The sequence below is a fragment of the Carassius gibelio genome, chromosome A17 (genome assembly GCF_023724105.1).
Source record: "Carassius gibelio isolate Cgi1373 ecotype wild population from Czech Republic chromosome A17, carGib1.2-hapl.c, whole genome shotgun sequence".
NCBI lineage: Eukaryota > Metazoa > Chordata > Actinopteri > Cypriniformes > Cyprinidae > Carassius > Carassius gibelio.
Genome location: NC_068387.1, coordinates 17,473,532 through 17,495,407, shown reverse-complemented (window position 1 = coordinate 17,495,407; position 21,876 = coordinate 17,473,532). Strand labels below are relative to the sequence as shown.

At 37.6% G+C, this 21,876-nt stretch overlaps 2 protein-coding genes across 2 annotated transcripts; one reads left to right on the top strand and one right to left on the bottom strand.

Annotated features, from left to right (window-relative positions):
• Positions 1 to 844: 844 nt before the first annotated feature.
• On the bottom strand, positions 845 to 13,470 carry LOC127933230 (TBC1 domain family member 12). Its single transcript, XM_052530048.1, has 13 exons — positions 12,108 to 13,470; positions 9,337 to 9,463; positions 7,469 to 7,572; positions 6,716 to 6,798; positions 6,402 to 6,519; positions 6,210 to 6,316; positions 5,950 to 6,030; positions 4,047 to 4,141; positions 3,876 to 3,947; positions 3,658 to 3,786; positions 3,250 to 3,359; positions 2,306 to 2,564; positions 845 to 2,122 (listed from the first exon to the last, which is right to left on the bottom strand). The coding sequence occupies exons 1-13, from the start codon at positions 13,196 to 13,198 to the stop codon at positions 2,036 to 2,038; spliced, it is 2,463 nt and encodes an 820-aa protein (XP_052386008.1). The 5' UTR covers positions 13,199 to 13,470; the 3' UTR covers positions 845 to 2,035.
• Positions 13,471 to 15,745: 2,275 nt separating this feature from the next.
• Positions 15,746 to 17,496, top strand: LOC127933530 (D(1)-like dopamine receptor). The gene has a single exon (XM_052530569.1). It carries the CDS (start codon positions 15,822 to 15,824, stop codon positions 17,205 to 17,207), a length of 1,386 nt encoding a protein of 461 aa, XP_052386529.1. The 5' UTR covers positions 15,746 to 15,821; the 3' UTR covers positions 17,208 to 17,496.
• Positions 17,497 to 21,876: the final 4,380 nt, after the last annotated feature.

Genomic DNA, 21,876 nt, shown 5'->3' with positions numbered 1-21,876 from the left:
TAGCTGATACATCCATTTGAGTTTTTCTCTTCTAAATATCGATGACTCTCATGATATCATTCTCATATTATCATGTCTTACAAAATGTCAAATAGTGAAAAACCTTAATACCACTTAATTACGGCAATAATAAAATCACGGTTCATGACTGTGACTTTAACTAAAGGCTAATTTCATAAAAGGAATGAATAATAAAAATGCATTTACCAAACATGGGATCTTTCAGTGTCACTGTCACACTCCTGACAAATGAAAATCAACTTTGTTCCATGCCATAGGAATGCATTTAGAACAGTATAGTTGCTATAATTAGATGCTGTGTTTAGTTCTCTTTAAAGGTCCAATCACAGTGTGAATCTACAAGTATCCACATGTCTCTAGTCCATCAATCAACCTCTTGTGAAGACCTTAATGGATTTGCTTCTTAACACACAGCTTGTTAATGGTCTTAATGACTTGTGGATTATTGTGTTTTAATCAGCTGTTTTGACTCATTTTGATGGAATCCATCACTGCAGAGTATCCATTGGTGAACAAGTAATGTAAAGCTGTTCCAGTGAGGAAACAAACTCATCTGCATCTTGGGTGGCCTAAGTGCATGCACAAATGACAAATTTTTTTTTTAACACTTTGAAAATGTGGTCTCATTCGTTAAAAGCAAAAGATGCAAATCATCTGTCTAGTACAAATTTACAATGAAAAACAATGTGAAAGCAGTGCAGTGGAATTCTGTGTGAACAAACCCTAATTATGTAGAGTAAATAGAGAATTTGCCTTATTAAGCAGTATTTCGTTATGTTTAATGTTTAAAAACAATGACTTGGGGCACAGTGGACCATAAAGCTCTCATCAAGCAGCAAATTTTATTATACATTTTCCAATAATCTGCAATTGGCACTCTTCAAAGGCATGCTGGCCCCATGTCTGGTTTGTACCTTCTAATAAACTTCTAAGCAACATTCAATTTTACAAGATGGAAAAAAAAAAAAAACAGGAAGACAGCAGGTCTCCAATACTGGGATTTTTCCACATCTACATTAGAGCCCTCACACCAGGAATGTACACAAACTTTTCCATAAGAAAACGGTACAACAGTGACGAAGATTAAAAAAAGGGAAAAAAACCAAGAGAAATAATCCTTAAATAATAATAATTAAAACAGACATTAAATAACTGAAAAAAAAAAAATCGGGAAATATAAAGTTTCATTCATTTGGAGTGTAGTAGAACGTGCAAAAACTAAAAGCTGAACTCTTGTTTGCTGCTGGTTGGTTAATATGTGTACATGTGTTATGCAAGTGTGTTCAAACCTTTTATTTAAATTAATATAGCCCATTATTTTGTCAAATTTTGTCAAAATCTGGAGTGCTAATATAATATCTTACAGCACCTGTTTATTGAGATTGTTCTATGCTCTTCTATTAACTTTGGCTCTACGTCTGTGTGTTTTGGGGACATACGGAGGATGGTCGCAGAGTTGAATGGCTCTATGCTTTCTGTCAGTGGCAAATATGTTAGCAAACAGTTAATTCAGATAAATGGAGACATGGTGAAAAAAACACATTAACGTCAGATTTGGTATGTGCTAATGAAAGGCTACTGCAGGTTTATATTGAGTGTGTGTGTGTGCATATAACAGAGGGCCTACCTCTGGTTCACAGCAACCAAAGGAGTGTTCAAATAATGTAGCATTGACCTCTATGTTTGTGTGTGTAAATGCTTCTAGTCACAACATTACAAAAGTAACATTGACAAAGTTGGCACATTATACAGTCTCCTGACTCACATATCTCTTATTCTCAGGCTCATTCTTACACAAACACACACATAAACAGGCTTGCGAGTGCAAGTGAAGAAATGTCCCTTCAACAGGACACAGGTCCATTAAGGAGATGCTTCAAACGGGACATTCAGCACATCGGGGCTGAGCCTGAGACGTTGGGGTCACACTGCCGAGGTCAAAGTGTAGAGTGATGACCGGCATCTCTTCAGAGTCTAAGAAACATCATCACTTCCTCTGGGAGAGAGTCAGCTGTTAGCTTCTTAAGGCAGGACTGTTGCTGCTGCTGCTGCTGCTTTTGTCAGTTTCTTTGAGTCCATCTTTAATCAGAGCAGAAAAGACCTGCAGGATGAAAAAAAAAAAAGAAAGAAAAGAGAGAAGAAGCCCATTGAAGTGTCTGTAACTTTAGACTTTTATGTCTTTAATTTTTATTAAAACAGGGATTTTCTTTTTGTTGTACAAAGATCATATTAAATCTAGCTTTGATACATTTTAACATGCATTTATCATTTGATTTCATCTCACCTGGTTCCACCGGCGGTTGTTACTGATCATCTGTGTGTTTGCGATGCAGGAGAAGAGTGTGTGTGCAGGAGTGTTTTCAGGCAGCCGGGAAAGGAACTGTGCACTGTGGATGAAATCCATCTGCAGTAGAACATCCTGGTACAGCCTCAGAATTCCCAGTCCTGTTCGGAATAACGCCTCCTCTCCATCTCGGCAAAACACATCCCAAACACGACATGCCACATCCAGCGGTAGCGACTTGCTGTACAGAGTGAAGATCCTGAGAGCAGGACAGATAAAAGTGGGAAGAGAGAATTCTGCTTGAAGTGATACAAATACTCAGATGCTCTGTTTTTTGCAGATGGAAACCGTAAGGGATTTAACAATTATTAAAGGGTTCCAATAAGAATTCATTTCACAGTATTGAAGAAAAACAATATGAAAATATCTATTAATAAGATAGACAGTCTTTTTATAGGCAGAAAACATGTAATCCAGTAACTAGCCTTAACTAAACTTTTACTGAAAAAAAAAAAAATTATTACCGTTTCCATAAAAATATTACGTATCAAAACGGTTTGACAAATTCAGAAGGATAGTATACAGCATATTAGAATGCTTTATAAAGAATCAGGTGACATCAAAGTCATTCATTTGGGAATTAGACTGCACTGTTTGCAGAATTTAAATTATGAAACGGATCCGATTCTTGTTTCCCAACACTATTAATTAGATTCAGCCACACTAAACTTGGCTAAAGCTTCCTTTATTTAAGAGAAAAATGAATGAATTTCCCCTCACAGGAGAGCATAAAAGCAGCGCTAGGGGGCAATAAAGAGCTACTGGAGGAAAACTACTTCTGAATCTCTCCTCTCTGATTTCAATACAAACAAGGAGAAGAAATACAGAGAGTAGAGGAACGAACGAACAAACAGCAGGAAGAGAGATTTTAAGAGCAGATTTACCAGTCTATGAGGTAAAAATCAGGCGTCAAGCTGTTGTTCTGAAAGTGCTGGAATAGTTTGGGAAGGTTCTCCTCAAAAAACACCTCAAATGCTGCAAAATACTTCAGCATCTTGGGAGAAAAACAAAAGTATGACTTCAGTATAGAGTAGAACTCGAGCATTATCGAAAGCACAACGTCGAGTGTGTAAGATGAAAGGAATGTTTGTCAGCAGATTGTGACTTTTGGGAGTTCTTGGTTCAGAGTTTTTTTTACTCCGAGTTCCTCTGGCAAATTAAATCTCTTTAAGTGGGTCAACAGATGGTTGGAATAAATACTGATTGCAAATGCAGACACAACACTCCCTCTATTTTAAGAGCTAATGTAGGTGCTGTAGCAGGTCTACTACAAATATATTTGATGTGTGTACCAGGTCATGGTCCACTCTGAAGAAGGCCATCTGGCATGGTTTGTTAAGAAGGTTGGCAAAGGCAATGAAGGCATCGGCTTCCTCCAAATTCAGAATTAGAACAGCAGCAATAAAGGACATCCCCTGAACCTGAAACATGCCACATACATGTCAAACACTCAATGAAGGACATCCCTGAACCGGGATGATTCATTCATGTCATCCACGATGGTACTTACATAGCCGACATCAGGTCTGTAACAAGTGTACGCCCCCAACAAACTGTGCAATATATCATGATATGGTCCACCCTGATAGAAAGAGAAAGGGGAAAAATTGGTCATGATGGAAACAATATAAAAACAGTCAATATTATTATATAATTTCCGCCCCAAAACACTTGTTATTACCTTCTGGAATATGTAGAGAGAGGGGAAAGTTCTGGAAATATCCAGCTTGATTAAATCCAGACTCGACTCTCTGTCTGCCAGTGAACCTCCACATTCTAATCAATTAAAACCAGATGAAGTCATCAGTCAGGCTATAGCTGGTTGACAGAGCTAGAAAAAGAAAATCTTATTCTCTAAAAAGTATCTTATCTCTACTAGCCTGCATTTGTTTGATACAATAAAATAATAAAATAAAAAAAACGAACACAGTGAAATATTTTTACAATTTAAAATATCTTTTTATATTTTAATATCGTTTAAATTGTAATTAATTATCATAGTGTTCTTCAGTGTCACACAATCCTTCAGAATTCATGATGATGTAAATGAACCGCTGAATTAGAGTTCTGACTGGTTTTTTAAACTGGTGGTGAACGGTATAAACTGGTTTAAAGAAATTCTCACCAACTCTGCTACTAAATTATTAAATCAGAGATGTTATTAAAACAACTTTGTTTTAATGCTCTCGTACTTGATACTTGCAAATCATGAGACAAGGCAGTATGCAAAACATCTATAATGGCTCATAAAGAGCATATTTCTTTACAGTATTCACTTTGTTTAGAATAGAATTATCATGGATATTAGGGCTGTGCAATTAATTGCAAAAAATGGTTCGATTTCGATTTTGGCCTCCAACGATCATGAAAATACAATTATCAAGATAAAACGATTATTGCACCCCATTCCACCCCTTTTTTGCAGCGCTGCGCTTTCTTTCCTCGATAAAAGCCCAATTTCCTGTTCAAATCAGTAAAACATGTTACATGACATTTGCATAATGGGACATGCTTTATTTATAAAAGTATATTTATTCATGTTTTTAAAAGCGTGAAAGAGAACTTTCACTGCTCCTCGGGAAGAGATATGTGCTTAAAGATGGAACACAGACATTTAAAGTCATCGTTTAGCTCAAGGTGCGCGCCTAAATCGTCAAATACACGCAAAAATGTGTCAAAATGGTGCGCTTCGTGATTATTCATGTATACTTTCGTCGGTCATGTAATAAATTAACGTAAAGAGTTGAGAATGAAAATACGTGTGTTACGGTAATTTGGATCTGTGTGGCTCTTAATGTAACAGCGGGCTATTTTCCTGCTGCGACTGTGTGCTTTTTTATGAATTTATAAATCACACACTGCTCTTTACTGAAAGACTTTTGTAGCTTTAAGAAACAAAAAAAGTTATTTGATTATTAATTTCTGTAGTAGGCTGTAAACTGCTTGATACTTGCATAAAATAAACATTAAAGCACAGTTTGTTTTATTTTTATCTTTTTAGTCTATTGTATTTGTCCTTTGCTTTTTTATTATTGACAGTTTAATTATTTTCTGTAATTTTCAATAATTATGTTGAATTTTTGTTTGTTTGTTTGAAATTCCGCTGGTCTCTACGGTGTAGATGTCATAGCAACCATATTTACAGAAAATACATATTTGATATGCATCACTTTATTTAAATAAATCACTCATATAAAGTTTTGGTCATATGGCCCCCTCATAATTGTGTTAAATAATCGTGATTACAATATTGACCAAAATAATTGTGATTATGATCTGTGTCTTAATCGAGCAGCCCTAATGGATATGTTGTAAATATTCTTGGTATCATCCAGTCCCATGTCAGAGTAGATAAGAAATGATATTGTCTGGTTTATTGATATCATGTGATGCAATTCAGGCAGCTTTTAATGGAAACCATGCACCTGACACTAACACACACACTGGCAATGTAAACACACTCTTATTCACCTCAATCAGGATTCACTTTCACTTTCAAAGAAAGGATTATTTGATTACTTCATTCTGTGATGTAGATTAGTTTGCAGACAAGTCAGTGGAAAGCACAAAAAGAACAAACAGACCTTCGTTTTCATTGACTGAACTAGTCTCACTGAAGCTCCTCCACTTCTCTTTGGCTCTGGACAGGAAGATCTCATACAGCTCTAAAACACACACAGACAAAAAGACACAAGCACAACTGCTGTGACAAATGCAACAGCTACTTCCCTGTCAACACACTTCCAGCTGGACTTCATCTGTGTTTGTTTGTGTCAGACTGATGTTACACACGGCCAGAGGGCCACAGATGATCAAGACAAACCAAACCAGTCACCACAGTTACCTGGGGTGATGTTGAGCTCATTTCCGATGGCGAGGCTCCAGACCTTCCCGCGGACGCTGGGCGGGACGCCCTGCCACCAGAGGTCTCGTACACGCCGTGTGTTACGCCTTTGTCATAGCAACAGAGCACATCATTACATTAAAAGGCATGAATAAATCCACTTATATGGATATATATGGATGGGACACTTACATGCTTTCCCAATTAGGCAGGACCTCCATGTTCCAGATCACCATGGCATTGGCGATGTTCTCCTCCTGTCGGTATCGCTCCTTCATTTGACGTTTTTTCTTCTGTGCTTCTTTCATCTCTAAGCAAAAGAAGACCAAGATTTTGTGTGCGCGCATAAGCAGCAACATTAATGCGACAACAATTTGTGTTTGTGTGAGAGGGGCAGCTGTGTGAGGGGGTTAAATACAGGGGTGTATGGCCCTGATCAAGTGTCAAATGTCATTATAATTGCAAATACACTAATAAATGTCTGCAAAAAGAGACACGTTACTCACCCCTTCTCTTGGCCCCTGCAACCATCTCACTGTATTCCTGCCGGTGTTTCTGAGATTCCTCTTCTGATTTAGCTGGCAGGTTCCTAAAAATACAAGAAGTCTTTGAATCTACATAAACACAAAAAAACCTTCACCCAAATATGCACTAAGAAGTCTCTGATGCTGCCCAAGGCTGCTCTTATTTGATAAAAAAAATTTAAAAAAGAAATATAGAAATTTTATTTAAAAATTTTTATAGAATTTTACATTTGTTGTAAATTGAATAACAAAACCAAATCTGCTGCATGAAGCTAAAAACGGGAAACTAGGGACAATCTCTGCTTTACACATAAAAACTGACCATCTGTTATATATATCGAGAACTTTCTGAAACACGTTCAAGATTTCAAGAAAAGATCTGTCAATGTTTTCATTGGTACAACTCCAGTAACTTGTTTTGGGGTGTTCAATTTTTACATTACAACCATCTCATTCAGGTTTTAAATCTACCTGGCTACACCTCCGGGTCCAACAATAACTAAACAAACAGCCAATTTTCAATTAACAACTACGCAAAGCACATAATGTTCTGATACAATTATGAGAATATTGGTCACAAAACCTGCTCTTCAGGTTTATATGCACACATTTGGCATGACGGCTTGTGTTTCACCAGCAGTGCCCAGGGAATTTGGGTAAATATTTGATTAAATGGAAGCTTACAGCACACGAAGCAGTGCATTATGGGACCTGTAGTTTGTGTTTCACACTTACGGAGGTCTGTCTTCCAGAATAAGAGCAGTTGTGGACAAAGGCTCAAACTCCAGATTCTTGCGTCTCATTGGCTGAAGGTGAGGGGGTGGTCCTGACTCATACTCCTTAAAAATTGTAAAAAAAAATAATTATTAAAAAGTCACTATAGTCACAATAGTCATTATGAGATTACAGCAGGTCTGTGTCTACAATTTCTCAGCTGCCACACATATCCGGAGGAGGTAGACTTTGGTCATGAGATTCCCACATGCTAAGAGTAAAAGAGCCAAAGGCAATGACCTTAATGTTAACCCATATCATAACTGAACCACAAACAGCTCGACTCAAATACAGGACAACCAGGGAAAGCAAACATTTACATTCACATAGTTATGGCTAAAAACACCAAGGCTGTGGTTCAATTTATGTGTATACATACTGGACAAAGCCACAAACGTATTATTTAGGTCTGTTAGTCATTCTTTGCAAAAAAAAAAAAAAAAAAAAAAAGCAACGTTGCACATTTTACGTGAAGCATTAGAAACTTAATGTAACCATGCTGTTGAAAGACATTAGATGATGTTAGAAGGTTAAAGGACATAAATCCACAGACACAGTCAGTAAGAATTCTGTTAACTGTGTTTAGATGTTATATGTATTTTTAATACACTTAAGTTAAAAAACAACAATCCTTGAAGAAGAGGAGGATCTGAAGCACGAGTTCATCGGAGGTCTCTCTCTGGAATACAGAGAGACACCTGCAGAGTGTGGAGGGCGAACGAAGCGCAAATCCAGAGCTGAAAACAACACCGGCTCAGTCATCACATACTGAATGACAGCTGCACACACACACACACACATAATGTCCCAGCTAGCCCCACACAAATTCTCTCTCCTGGCTGACACACAAAATTACGCGGAGTTTCCAGCAGTAATTTCAATCCTTATTTATTTCACAGACTCTGTCCTCTCTTGGTTTTTCTTCCTCCTCTTTCTCTTTCTCTCTTGCTTTCTCGCTCTCTCCCTAACCCTCTACAGTAGATACTGGTCTGCTATATTTTCTCCGCACAAATAAGGGTATGAACTTCAGTGTTTCTGGTCATGGAAACAGTGCTACTGTCTCTTGGGTTATACACTCTTTAAGGAAATATTCACCCAAATAGGGAAAACTGTAATAATTTATATATATACCGTACACAACCGTACATATATATGTTTATGTGTGTGTGTTGTGTGTGTATGGTAAATATATTTAGGATTAGGGTCAATACGATTTTATAAATAAATAATACGTTTAATTAGAATACAAAATAATGAGAATGCAAAATAACGATCAACACAGTTAAGTGACAGTAAAGACATTCATAATGTTACAAAATTTGTATTTAAAAAAATTTCTGTTCTTTTGAACAACAAATATACAATGGTTTCCACAATAATATTAAGTAAAAGCTAAATATTAAACTATTTTCAACATTTGTAACAAGAAAAAATGTTTTTGAGTATATTATTAAGATTTCTGGAGGATCTCTTGTCACTGAAAACTGAAGTAATGCCTGCTGAAAATTCAGTTTTGCTATTTGAGTAATAAATGTATTTTCTTTCAAATAGATTAAAACAGAAACAGTTGTTTTAAATTGTACTAATATTTTAACCCTAATGGCTTTTACTCTATTTTACTCTACTTCTAAAATGTTGATATAGGCAACACAAAATCATGTTATGATGTAAATAAGCATGAACAATAAAAAATATCCAATACGGAGTGATACATTTTGAAAAAGGCTTATATACTTTATGTTCCACAGAAAAGCTGATCAGACGGGTTCGAAGCATGAGTAAATAAAAATAATTCTAAATTTAGAAAATGTCATTCCTTTAAACCTTACCTGTTGTACGGTCCTAGAGTTCTTCAGAGGGTTGTCCCGCAGTGGAATTTTCCCAAACAGCCTCCATCCTGGAACACTGTGTGATGCTGCGCCCTTTGACTCTTTGGGCTTCCAGGAAAACAAACTCCTTTGAAAACAGACAAGACAGGAAGAGAGACCAAAAGAGAGACTATTCAAAAACACATGCCACATCATCTTATACGAATAAAAGAGAGAGATTCCCAAAGAGTTAATTAAGTCCTCATAGCCTGTGAAATAAGAGGCTAAAATATGACAAGCATTAAACTTAAGTTCAGACTATGACCATAGGGAATTAAGATCTAGGACAGCTCAGGTCTAAGGATTTAATGCGCTTAACACAGGGATTTCATAGTGCTCGTGGTGATACAGCAGCACCAGTCACAGGTGCACTTTACTCAAACACACAGATAATGAGCAGACCCTGCTGTGGAGAACAGAGAGAAGTTCATTAAATCTCTGAACATGCTTTCTGATGGGACAATCAATATAAAGCTGTCTTAATTACACAATAAAACCAGTGAGGCAGGTCAATACTGTGCTGAGAGAGATGGAGAGGATGCACACACAATAGTGAGGGAGACGGACAAAAAGAAAGTGTCACAAAGGAAGATTTGTTATGTTGTATGGTAGAGCTGGAAAAGAGAAGCTTTTTCCTGTAAAAAAAAAAAAAAAAAAAAAGGAACTGAAGCTACTGAGTGAGCAGAAACAAAGTCTCAGCAGCAGAACACCACGAAGCCAAACTCATAAAAGCTGACATTAAAATTCCTCTCTGTGTGTGTGTGTGTGTGTGTGTGTTTTTCTAGGCTATAAGTCTATGTAGGTCTTTGTAGAGACCAAACTGCCTCTGAACTCTGGTATTGCATTACTGGTGCAATAAATTGACTTAAACCCAAACGTAACGGAAACAAATCAGATATGCAGTCTGTCTGATATCATTCGGTTTGCTTCTGAAGCCGAATTTTTTCTCCATGTAAGACTGAGATGACAAAACGTTATTTTAAATTGTACTTGACTTTGACTTTTTGCTCTTAAACGATAAAGAGCTTCTTCACAGGCAGCTCAGCTCTTCAATTAAGAAATGTAGATAATATTTGGAGAAAAAAAAATTAAGGAACAAGTCTGATGTGGTGATCGGTACTTTGTCAATTTAACTTACAGGGTTAGTTCACCCAAAAATTCAAATTGGGCTGTGTTCTACTCACCCCCGAGGCATCCTAGGCGTACATGACTTTCATATTTCAAATCAATCCAGTTGGAGTTATATTAAAATTTATCTTTGATGTTTCAAGCTCTATCATTGCAGTCAGCGGGTGTTGCATTGCTTCAGTCCAAAAGATTTTAAAAGCACCCATCCATGAAAAAAAAGTGTCTCACACGGCTCCGGGGGTTGAAAAAAGCAGACCTCATACGTCATTCCCCCAGAACTACTTTGTTTACAACCGTGAGCGCAATCTAGATTTAAGTGATTATTATGTTTTGAATATAGATATTTTACTTACAAAAGCACATCAATTCACTACAGGAGGCCTTTGTTCACCCCCCGGAAGTACTGTGTCCCCTATGCTTCAGACGTTCAGCCAACGGTCCGTGGGAATGACAACTGAGGCTGAGACTATAAAGTAGCCCAATTCTGTGGGAAAAACCGCAGACTTGGCAACACTGGTGTTACATACCATGCAGAATTGACGTGCTATGTGTAAACCATATTCTTTGCTGTATTTTCCGGTCAAAATAACAGGAAAGTTCATTTAGGATTATCCAGCTTTTAAGAAAAAGCAGAAGATATGCTGGTTTCTTATTATATAAATAATGATAATATTACCGTCCCTGTTTTGATTCAGGCAAATCAGTTCAAGCGAGCACTAACAACGTGATATTATTCATGAACCCAGCAGCTCATCATTCCTTAATGGACTGTATTATTAGTAGTAGAATTAGTAGTGGCATGATCTTTTCATAAAAAATGTACAATTACGTATTACTATTATTTTTAATGATCAACAATATCTTAAGCATTACCACCAGTCCCAAGTTCAGTTAAAATGACAAATATGCTTTCATACATGGTTACCAAGTTTTTGGTCTAATCACTGGAGTTCTATCACTAAATAGTGCTTACTTATCATAATATAATGCTTGATTGACTGATTAAGAAGCTAAGATTTAAGAAGCTGTGCCATTTTACAAAGATAAACTGATTTGGTGGAATCATAAATATATATACCGTATTTTTCGGACTATAAGTCGCACCTGAGTATAAGTCGCATCAGTCCAAAATGACGTCATGATGAGGAAAAAAACATATGTAAGTCGCACTGGACTATAAGTCGCATTTATTTACAAGCAAGAAACAAGAGAAAACATTACAGTCTACAGCCGCGAGAGGGCGCTCTATGTCTTCAGTGTAGACTACAGGAGCACTGAGCAGCATAGAGCGCCCTCTCGTGGCTGGAGAAGGTAATGTTTTCTCTTGGTTCATGTCTCTTAGTTAATTTCTCTTGGATCATGTAAAGTTAATTTTGATAAATAAGTCGTACCTGACTATAAGTCGCAGGACCAGCCAAAACATTGAAAAAAAGTGCGACTTATAGTCCTGAAAATACGGTAAGCGTGTGTATATGTCTGGCAAGCAAACTAAAAAAAAAATGTCTTAGCCAATGGCGATTATGTTGCCAAGTTGTGCATAGAGGGTTGAAATTTTTAAATGAGGTTCACTGCAATTCAAGAGACTTGTACACAACTTTTTCTACCTGGTCAAGAACTCAGCAATGCCGTGCCTCTTAGTGCCAAGCGTCTGGTCATATGAGGCATCAGGGTCCGCAGCGACCCGGTCTGGAGCGCTCTGCCGCCGACCGCCCTCGAATGCTATCTCAGAACTGGGACATTCATCCACACCGCCCTCTGCTCCAAAATACCCATCATCCCCGGGGCTCAGAGGAGTGGCATCACAGCTGAGGGAGACTGTGTGACCAGAGTTAGTCCGGAGGTTCTGGGGCCTGAGGGGAGGAGGGCCTGTGTCGCTGAAATCCTCCTCTGGGCTTGGGTCGGTCTCTGTGTAATCGCTGGTGTTTTCTGCCAGGGGAGAAAAGGACAGCTTGGCACTGAGGTCTGACAGGGTGTCCGTGGGATCCGGGTCACAGGGCTGGGCCTCCTCTGAGCTCTCAGCACTGGCACGACTGATCCTTTCACATGACCTCCCCGTAGAGAGGACACTGTCACTTTGATGAACAAAGACACAGCTTTCTGGAGAAGAAAGGCCACCCACTGCTCTAAAGGGGACTTGAGACAGGGTGTCATAACTGTTCACAATCAACAACCCCCCATTACCCACTTTCACACCTTGGTCTAAAGCAGTGCCCTTCCTGTTGAATCCTTCTGCATAATCCAAACACCTCAAATGAGTTTGATCAAGATCCATGTGTTCATGGATAACATCTCCATTAGGCATCTTCATATCTGGCGAGTTTATACCCATAAATGACACTGCAGACCTCGGTTGTGAATTTAAATAGTTTCTGTCAGATTTATTCCAGCTCTCAGCTTCGGAAGTCCCTGTAACCCGACCCCCCTCGCCTCCTTCTCCATTCACACACACCATATCAACCTCCAGCTTTCCGGGAAACCCGTTAAATACTCCGGCCCTGTACCCCACCTCCACCGGGGGGAGAGAGGGTAGTCCAGCACCGCCCGGAGTCGCATGTGCCGAACTGTAAACAGAACCCTCCCGTGCTCTTTCGGGGTCTGAACCGCAAACGCGTGGTTTGCACTCCTCCCGGTTGTCGTTGACATCGAAGGACGGTGCGAGTCCCGGCTCATCAACAGCATCATCCACTCTTTCCATGTCGGTGGCTCAGAAAGGCAGATGAAGCCCTGCTGCAGCGGCAGCGCCCCGGTTCGACTGGGCTGTCCGCAAAACAAGCGCTCATCTTATGTACCCCGCCGATTCTGCCAGTCCAGCACATTCATGACATCGCGCCTCCGAAGCTTGTAGCGTTAAGAATGAAGAGTAAAGCAACGGCTCGGTGTTGTTTATGTACATTTTGATCCACGTCCAGCGCAGTCGCTATTAGAGGCCATTTTGAATGAGGTGTCTGCGTTTCTCTTCCAAGCAAAAGACTGGAAATGGGATTTTCAGGAGTTAGCGCGACATCCACCGGACAGCTGGAGCAACTGCAGGAGACTCTACATTCACAAAGCAGCACCAATTTTTTTTCGTGAACCGAAACTGGAGTTTTATATTATTTAGAGGGATAGTTCACCCAAAAATAAAAATTCTGTCATCATTTCCTCACCCTCAAGTTGCTTTCTTATTTTGAGGATTAAAGAAGATATTTTAAAGATTGCTGGTAATCAAACAGTTGGTGGTTGCCATTGAGTTCCATAGTATTTTTTCCCTACTATGGAAGTCAGTAATTTTTATTTTTGTCATGGTTTGATGTAAACGTAAATATATATATATATATATATATATATATATATATATATATATATATATATATATATATATATATATATATATATATATATATATATATATACAGTACAGACCAAAAGTTTGGAAACATTACTATTTTTAATGTTTTTGAAAGAAGTTTCTTCTGCTCATCAAGCCTGGATTTATTTGATAAAAATACAGAAAAAATTTTCTTTGATGCAAAGCTGAATTTTTAGGATCATTATAACATGATCCTTTAGAAATCTAATATGATGATTCATTATCAAAGTTGGAAACAGTTCTGCTGCTTAATATTTTTTCAGAACATGTGACACTTTTTTAGGATACTTTGATGAATAAAAAAATAAAAAAAAAAGAAGCTATGTTTTTAATTTTGTAATAACAATTTACACTACTGGACAGTAATTTGGGGTCAGTAATTTTTTTTCTTTCTTTCTTTAAATAAAATCAATACTTTTATTCAGCAAGGATGTGTTAAATTGATAAAAAGTGATAGTAAATAAAATATATTATTAGAATAAATGCAGTTCTTTTTAACCTTTTATTCATCAAATATACTAATTTCCAACACTCATAATAAATCAGAATATTAGAATGATTTCTAAAGGATCATGTGATAGACTGGATGTTACATGTGACACTGAAGGCTGGAGTAATGATGCTGAAAATTCAGCTTTGCATCACAGGAATAAATTATTTTTTTTAAAGTATATTCAAATAGAAAACGATTATTTTAAGTTGTAATAAGATTTCACAATATTACAGTTTTTTTAATGTATTTTTGATCAAATAGGACTAAATGCAGGCTTGATGAGTAGAAGAAACTTCTTTCAAAAACATTTAAAATAGTAATGTTTCCAAACTTTTGGTCTGAATTGTATATATATCAAACCGTGACAAAAATAAATCTCATAGATAATATATCTATCTATCTATCTATCTATCTATCTATCTATCTATCTATCTATCTATCTATCTATCTATCTATCTATCTATCTATCTATCTATCTATCTATCTATCTATCTATCAAAAGTCAAAATAACCACTAGAGGGCGGCATTAGGCTACTCAAGCCTTATAGGTTAAGGGATCTGCAACAAGAATAAGTGTATCAATTTAAAAGCTATACATCTGCAGTAGCTATACGATTTTACAACTGTTAAACGCTTTATGTATGTTTGAAATTTCACTAATCTGAAGTTCCTAGTATCCACATATACTTTAAAAATAAAAAAAACCTAAATTTTTTGAAATGCAGTATCCATAACACGTTTGACTGTTGAATAAAGAGGAGTTCCGAATAGACTGGGAAACCTAAAACCAAAACCAGAAGAAAATGCACCTTGACACGTATGCAGCTGCCATTCACAAACACTGTTCCCCTATGAAATAATAGTGCAGCTTTTCAGACTATTAAACTTATTTAAACAAGACCTATAATTGCACTATAATGTCAATCATGTTGCACTATAAGTTATATGTAAAAAAAATATTAATTTCATTAAAAATGTTGAATTCTTAATATTACTGAATCCTTCTGTGGTAAATTGGATTCAACAGCATGCAGAACTTTGCAACTTAAATATAAATTATTATATATTTATTAAATGTGTAAATAGTAGGCTTCATATATGTTGTTGCGATATCTGTTTGCACTGTCATTTGTCACCATTTGTCAAAATGTCTGTGTTGACTTATCGTTTGTAAAATGTTATTATAGACAGAGCTTTCTGTGTGTAATTTCTGCAGACCTGTGGAAATGAGATTTCAGGTAATTATATATTATATAGGAATATATTCATTCGGAGGGAAAGCATGTTGACTCAGCAGTGTGGACATAAACCAATCACAAAGCGAGAACTTCTCGAGCGAGTCACACCAGCGCATGAATGTGGGTCATTCCACGCGCTCAGCACCGGGAACGGACGCAGTTTCCCCAACTTGCCAACATGGGATAGAGCAGGATATCGGACCTGTCACTCATAAAGCGTATCCTAAAAGAAGGTAAATGTCCATTATGAAGCGATTTGGTCAGATGCAATACTTCCCGGATATGTTTTTAGAGATGGAAAACGGTACAAACCACACGCAGGACCGCGCGCACGGTGCGCAAGAGGAAGAGGATGGAGACGGACAGAACAGCGTGCGCGCTCTGCTGGGTTTCGTGCTCTTCCTTCTCATCGTCTCCACGCTGCTAGGGAATACGCTCGTGTGTGCCGCCGTGGTCAAATTCAGGCACCTCCGCTCCAAAGTGACCAACTTTTTCGTAATTTCTCTGGCCGTTTCTGATCTCTTCGTAGCCGTCCTGGTGATGCCATGGGAGGCGATATCCGCGGTGGCGGGCACTTGGCTCTTCGGCCGGTTTTGCGCCATCTGGATCGCCTTTGACATCATGTGCTCCACCGCGTCCATCCTCAACCTGTGCATCATCAGCGTGGACCGCTACTGGGCCATAGCGAGCCCGTTCCGCTACGAGCGCAAGATGACCCACCGGGTGGCTTTCATGATGATCGGAGTGGCTTGGACGCTGTCCATCCTCATCTCTTTTATCCCGGTCCAGCTCAATTGGCACATGGCTGAGGAAGGTGACCAGGGCGCAGGGGCTGGTAACGGCACCGACTACAGCGACAACTGCAAAGCCAATCTGAACCGGACGTATGCCATCTCGTCTTCGCTGATAAGTTTCTACATACCCGTGATCATCATGATCGCCACGTACACGAGGATATTCCGTATTGCGCAAACACAGATCCGCAGGATCTCCTCTTTGGAAAGGGCAGCGGAGCACGCGCAAAACCATCACCAGTCCAACGACTGCTCCAACGAGAACTCGCTGAAAACCACTTTCAAGAAAGAGACCAAAGTTTTAAAAACACTCTCGATCATTATGGGGGTCTTTGTGTTCTGCTGGCTGCCCTTTTTCGTGCTCAACTGCATGGTGCCCTTCTGCCAGTGCGTGAGTGACACTACCTTCACCATCTTCGTGTGGTTCGGCTGGGCCAATTCCTCCCTCAATCCCGTTATTTATGCGTTTAACGCGGACTTCAGGAAAGCGTTCTCCTCGATTTTGGGTTGCAACAAAATTTTCCCCAGCACCACAGTGGAGGCGGTGAATTTCAGTAACGAGCTGGTGTCGTATCAACACGACACGACGCTTCAGAAGGAAGCTCAACCGCTGGCTGTCCAGATCCCGAACCCTAGAAAAGAGCCCCGTCTTTCGTTTGATAAGGATTCGGTTACCTCGAACGTGTCCCGCAACCACAAAAACTTGCTCTTACCCAACATAGGACAGTTTGAGTGCGACGGGGAGATTTCCCTGGACACTATCACACCATTCACCTCCACCGGACTCATGGAGTGCGAGGGGATCCCAGGCCAAATTATTAATGAATGATTTCGTTTTTTTGTGTTTTTTTTTCTTATCCAAGGCCTCCTCACATGAAGCTAAAACTAATTATTAGTGATATTTATTAGTAGTATTACAAAGTATGCGGAACAGGTTTTATTCTGCATTATCATAAAGGAAATCAAACAACCAAAAAGTAAAGCATTTTTGCCTCCCACAAAAAAAGGTGGTAAGTATAGCACCAGAACTCCGCTCAAGCGACTACAGTATTAATCGTTACATCGGCAAAACATACTTGTTTTTATGTTGTTGTTTTGTTTTACAAATGTAAAACGAGATTTGCGCTAAAAAGCCCTACAAATTATCAATCTGAAAGTCACATTAAGCACACTAAAGATTTTGAAAGCGAATTTGTTCATTCCTCGACGCTGGAGGAATAATTACCTCAAAACTGAAATGAGTGCAAAAAGTGAGCCACATGACGCTTATTGACCTCAGAGGTTTTCTTAAAACAAAATGCATTCTATTTTTATAGTCATTATAAGCGTTTATTCATTTGTTTGAACATTTGTTCACATGCCATGTACAAGTACAGTAAAATATTGAATTCAGTATGAGTATTTGTATATTATGTTCAGCGTTTATATTATATGTGTTTTAATATGAGAAATTTGCAGATGATGTAGCTATAATCCTTGCAGACGGGATAAGCACATTATCTTTGCACCTTTCTGTCCACGGCTTGTTGCGCAAAAAAATTCTATACTACTCTCGATTTCTCAAAGTAGCCAACCTTCCTTACAGCTCTGCACACTATTGGCATTCTCTCATGTGCCACCTGGGATGCTTTTAATAGGAGCCCATTGAATTGAGATCCACATTAGACACTTCTTGTCTGCTTTTCATTTATTCTCCAGTCCACCTGCTTTATTCTTATTTAACTACACAACTCATTTCAAGCATTAGAAACCACAAGAAACATTATTTCAGTGACTAATCCTCTGTATGCACTCTAGGGTTAAAGAGCACACACAAATCATTAGATATTAGATTCATATATTTAACATTTGTGAAATACTTTTCAGAGTTGACAAATCCAGGTTAAGGTTACAGATAAATATAATTTTCTCATTTTTCTTCATAGAGGTGATATATTCTGAGGTATGTAATAACATATTTTATACTGGTTGAATGTAATTGTTAAACAGGCAACCAGGTCATTCCTTCCATGGGCAGAATGATTTATGTCTCATCTCCTCCCTGTTTCTAACCTACTTCATAACCAGATTGCATTACAACATGAATAGGCAAAGGATCTCTCATGGTAAAATGCAGAGTACCACAAACAGGAATTTGGGCATTGAGATGGTGACAGCTGAAATCTCATCCTTAGAGCCTGTTGTGTAAAACTGATCATGTTGTATAATAATTGTATGGAGATATTAAGTTTATATTGTTTGCTGGTCTGTTCATGACTATAATACTGCAGCACAGCATCCTTGAACAAACAAGGAAACAACAAGAATATGATCATTACGTGTACTGTGTAGGCACATTGGAAATTGCATTTAAAAAGTGAACAAACAACATCAACATATCAATAAATCATAAAATCTATTATGAATATTTATTTTGGGCACTGTCTGTCTCTTATCCAAATGGTCAATAAGATGTTTTATTATAGACATTGGCAAATTAGTAAGAAAAATTAAATATCTTAAGATGATGTGCTGTTTCTTTAATTCCTTGGCTCAAAAAAATAATACAACATGACTTAAGTTTTTCATTACAGACTGAAAAGATTGTACATGGCCACTCACATGATACAGAGAACTAAAGGAAGCTATCAGACTCATGATAATACCTATGACCCTAATTTTAAGCAATTTTCCAGCAACTTATTTTTTATATGTCGGAGTGAGAGAGTGAACCTTTGTAGAGATGAAGCAATTTCTGTTTCTTTGCTTTTCACTGTCATCCTACTTTCACTCAGAAATTCTTCAGCCTTGTGAGAGTATTCAAAAGCTCTTCAAAACCAATTGAATAGAGAGAGAAAAAAATATTGATAAAAAGATGCTGCTCTGAGCTTCACCTGGCTCAGGAAGTGTTTCATCTTCTCAGAACAAAGACTTTGAGTCGCACTGCAACCTCAATCTAGCCTGACCAACACAGACCCCTAAAAACCCAGTAACCCTACCCACTGGTCAGAACACACAGCTGTGTGTAGTAACATGAGTAGCACTGTACATAAAAGAAAATTACATTTTATCCAGTTTTGAATTACAAAGAATCTTCATCTAAATATATCAGACCAACCATTTACTCCCAAGCCTAACAGAGCTGCCTGAAAATGAAAAAAAAACAATTTCATATTGAATGTTGCAAATTTTTAAAAAGCTCCTAAGGATGCATTGCAGCACAAGTGAATTACTCAGCATTTGCTGCTTCATGATTATTGTTTTTCTATTTGCTAACTTTATCATGCTGTGACTCTTCTGGACTATTCTTGAATTATATCACAAGATATCTTTGATTTAAAAGATATTTTCTCCTTCAGAAACCAAATTGAAATTGTCTTTAGTTGATTTGATAAGAATTTATTAGTTACATAACACATTTATCATTTGATGACCAAACAAATTCAATTAAATAGCATAAACAAAACAGTTGATAGAAGTGTTTTTTAGGAGATGCACTCATTTGTACAAATTTTTTTTTGAAATTAAATGAAAAGTGAGGGTTAGGTTAAAGTACTTATAACCTGTATATAAAAACAGTAGATGTCTGTATGGAATGCTCACATTTACATAGCTAAGAAAGTTTGTTGAAAAATGTCACAAAAATATATATATATGGTGGCAATGTGATTCAATTCTACAGCTGTAGTCCCAAACCACACATTGAAAAAGAATATGTGGTTTTAAATCAAGAAAGAGCCAGATTCTGCACTAGCAATGTCATGTGAGAGACTCTTCTGAAAAGAGAAGAAATCTGCCAAATGATGATGGCCACACTCATTAAGGATTCTTATTCTTATGTAAAGTCAGTACATTTCAAACAGCTTTTTATCAATTCCTGAGAAAAATGTATGTCACAAATCAATATTTGAATGAGCTTAAAGGATATATATAAAAATAAAAGGTGAAGTGTTGCATCCAGAGGGAGTCTTGGGGTTGTAAAGGGGAAATCCTGGGTCACTAAAACAACATCCCTTTAAAAATACCTGACCAATAAAAATATAAATAATGTATTTATGCAGCCAGTGAAGTAATGCTGAAACAATCTCTGACACATTCCCACAGCCTAAGTCATGACTTATTGACCTGAACTCTTCAAAGAACTGAACACGCTGTGGACGAGTATTTAACTTTTGTGATTAATACTGAATGTGACTTTATGTAAGAAAGATGAGTGCCACAAATAGTGCCAATCCTAGACTTCTTCTGGCCCTTTTTGTGGGCCCCTGTTTTTTTAGTCTCGAGCAAGACTGTATGACATTCACATTACATGATTTGACTGATTTTTACGCAGACAGGGCCACATCGCACTGCAATAAAAGAAACGAACATTCACGTTTTCATAACTGCTGGCCAAATTGAAAAAACAAAGCTAAAATTAAATCATCTTTGAGAGCAAGGGGGCCCCCTGGTGTTTTGGAGCTTGCATATTTTGCGTGTAGGGAGGATCGGCTCTGGGCACAAATAACCACCCACTGTGTTTATGCTGCAAATAGAAGAGGATGATTTTAAATTCAATATCATTCACCATTTCAGTCAGTTTCTCTGCAAGAGACCACCACACACAACATCTGCAGCAGATCATTAAAAGAGTGAGTCAGAGAGATCATTTCCTCAAGTGAGTATGAAAAAGACATTGAATTAATCCTCATTTATATTGTAATAATAATTCAAAAACAAAGCGGCGTATACTGTACCTTCTCCAGGCTGTGACGAATGAATGTACTGATCAACTCACTCTTTTCCCAATGGTAAAGACACACAACCCTGCCGTTCATTTAACTCAAAATGCATTGTGCACAAACAAATAAACAAACCAGGAAACCTCAAACCACCTTTTCCCAGAGAGCTTATGTAAGACTGAGCAAAGTAATTCTCATGTTATTGTCTCAAGGAATTTTTTTATCAAATTCCTTTCCTGAGACACATTTCTGATTGGTGCACCATCTTCTATGAATTCAGCAGTGTTTGTTGAGGATACAAACATCATATCTGTAGTTTTGAAGGGTTGTGATGTGCAGAATGTCTGCCTAGGATCAATGTGCTTCAGGAAACAGCATGATATTGCTGCTGCATCACATAAAAACTGCATTATCAGAGCAACAAGTGCCTTTAAAACAAGAAATCTCATTCAGTGTAGCAAATGTTTTGTTCTAAAAATGGAAAATACATAAATGTCTGAGAATAAAATAGCAAACTGCATTGTACAGAGATGAACAGATGGCAGTGCAATCTTACGCAGAGCTATCCCAGAATTATTTTATGAGATTAACACTGTTTATTTCATATATTATAATACAGCAAAAATATTTGTTATATTTATAATATTTATCATATTTGTTTAAAATATACGTTAAATAATATTTCTGAATAGAATAAAATCATTTTAGATCAATTTAGATGTTTCTACATAACATTTTAACATTAACAATTCATAAAAAGGAGTAACAGATACAAATATTTATGCTTGTGAAATAAAG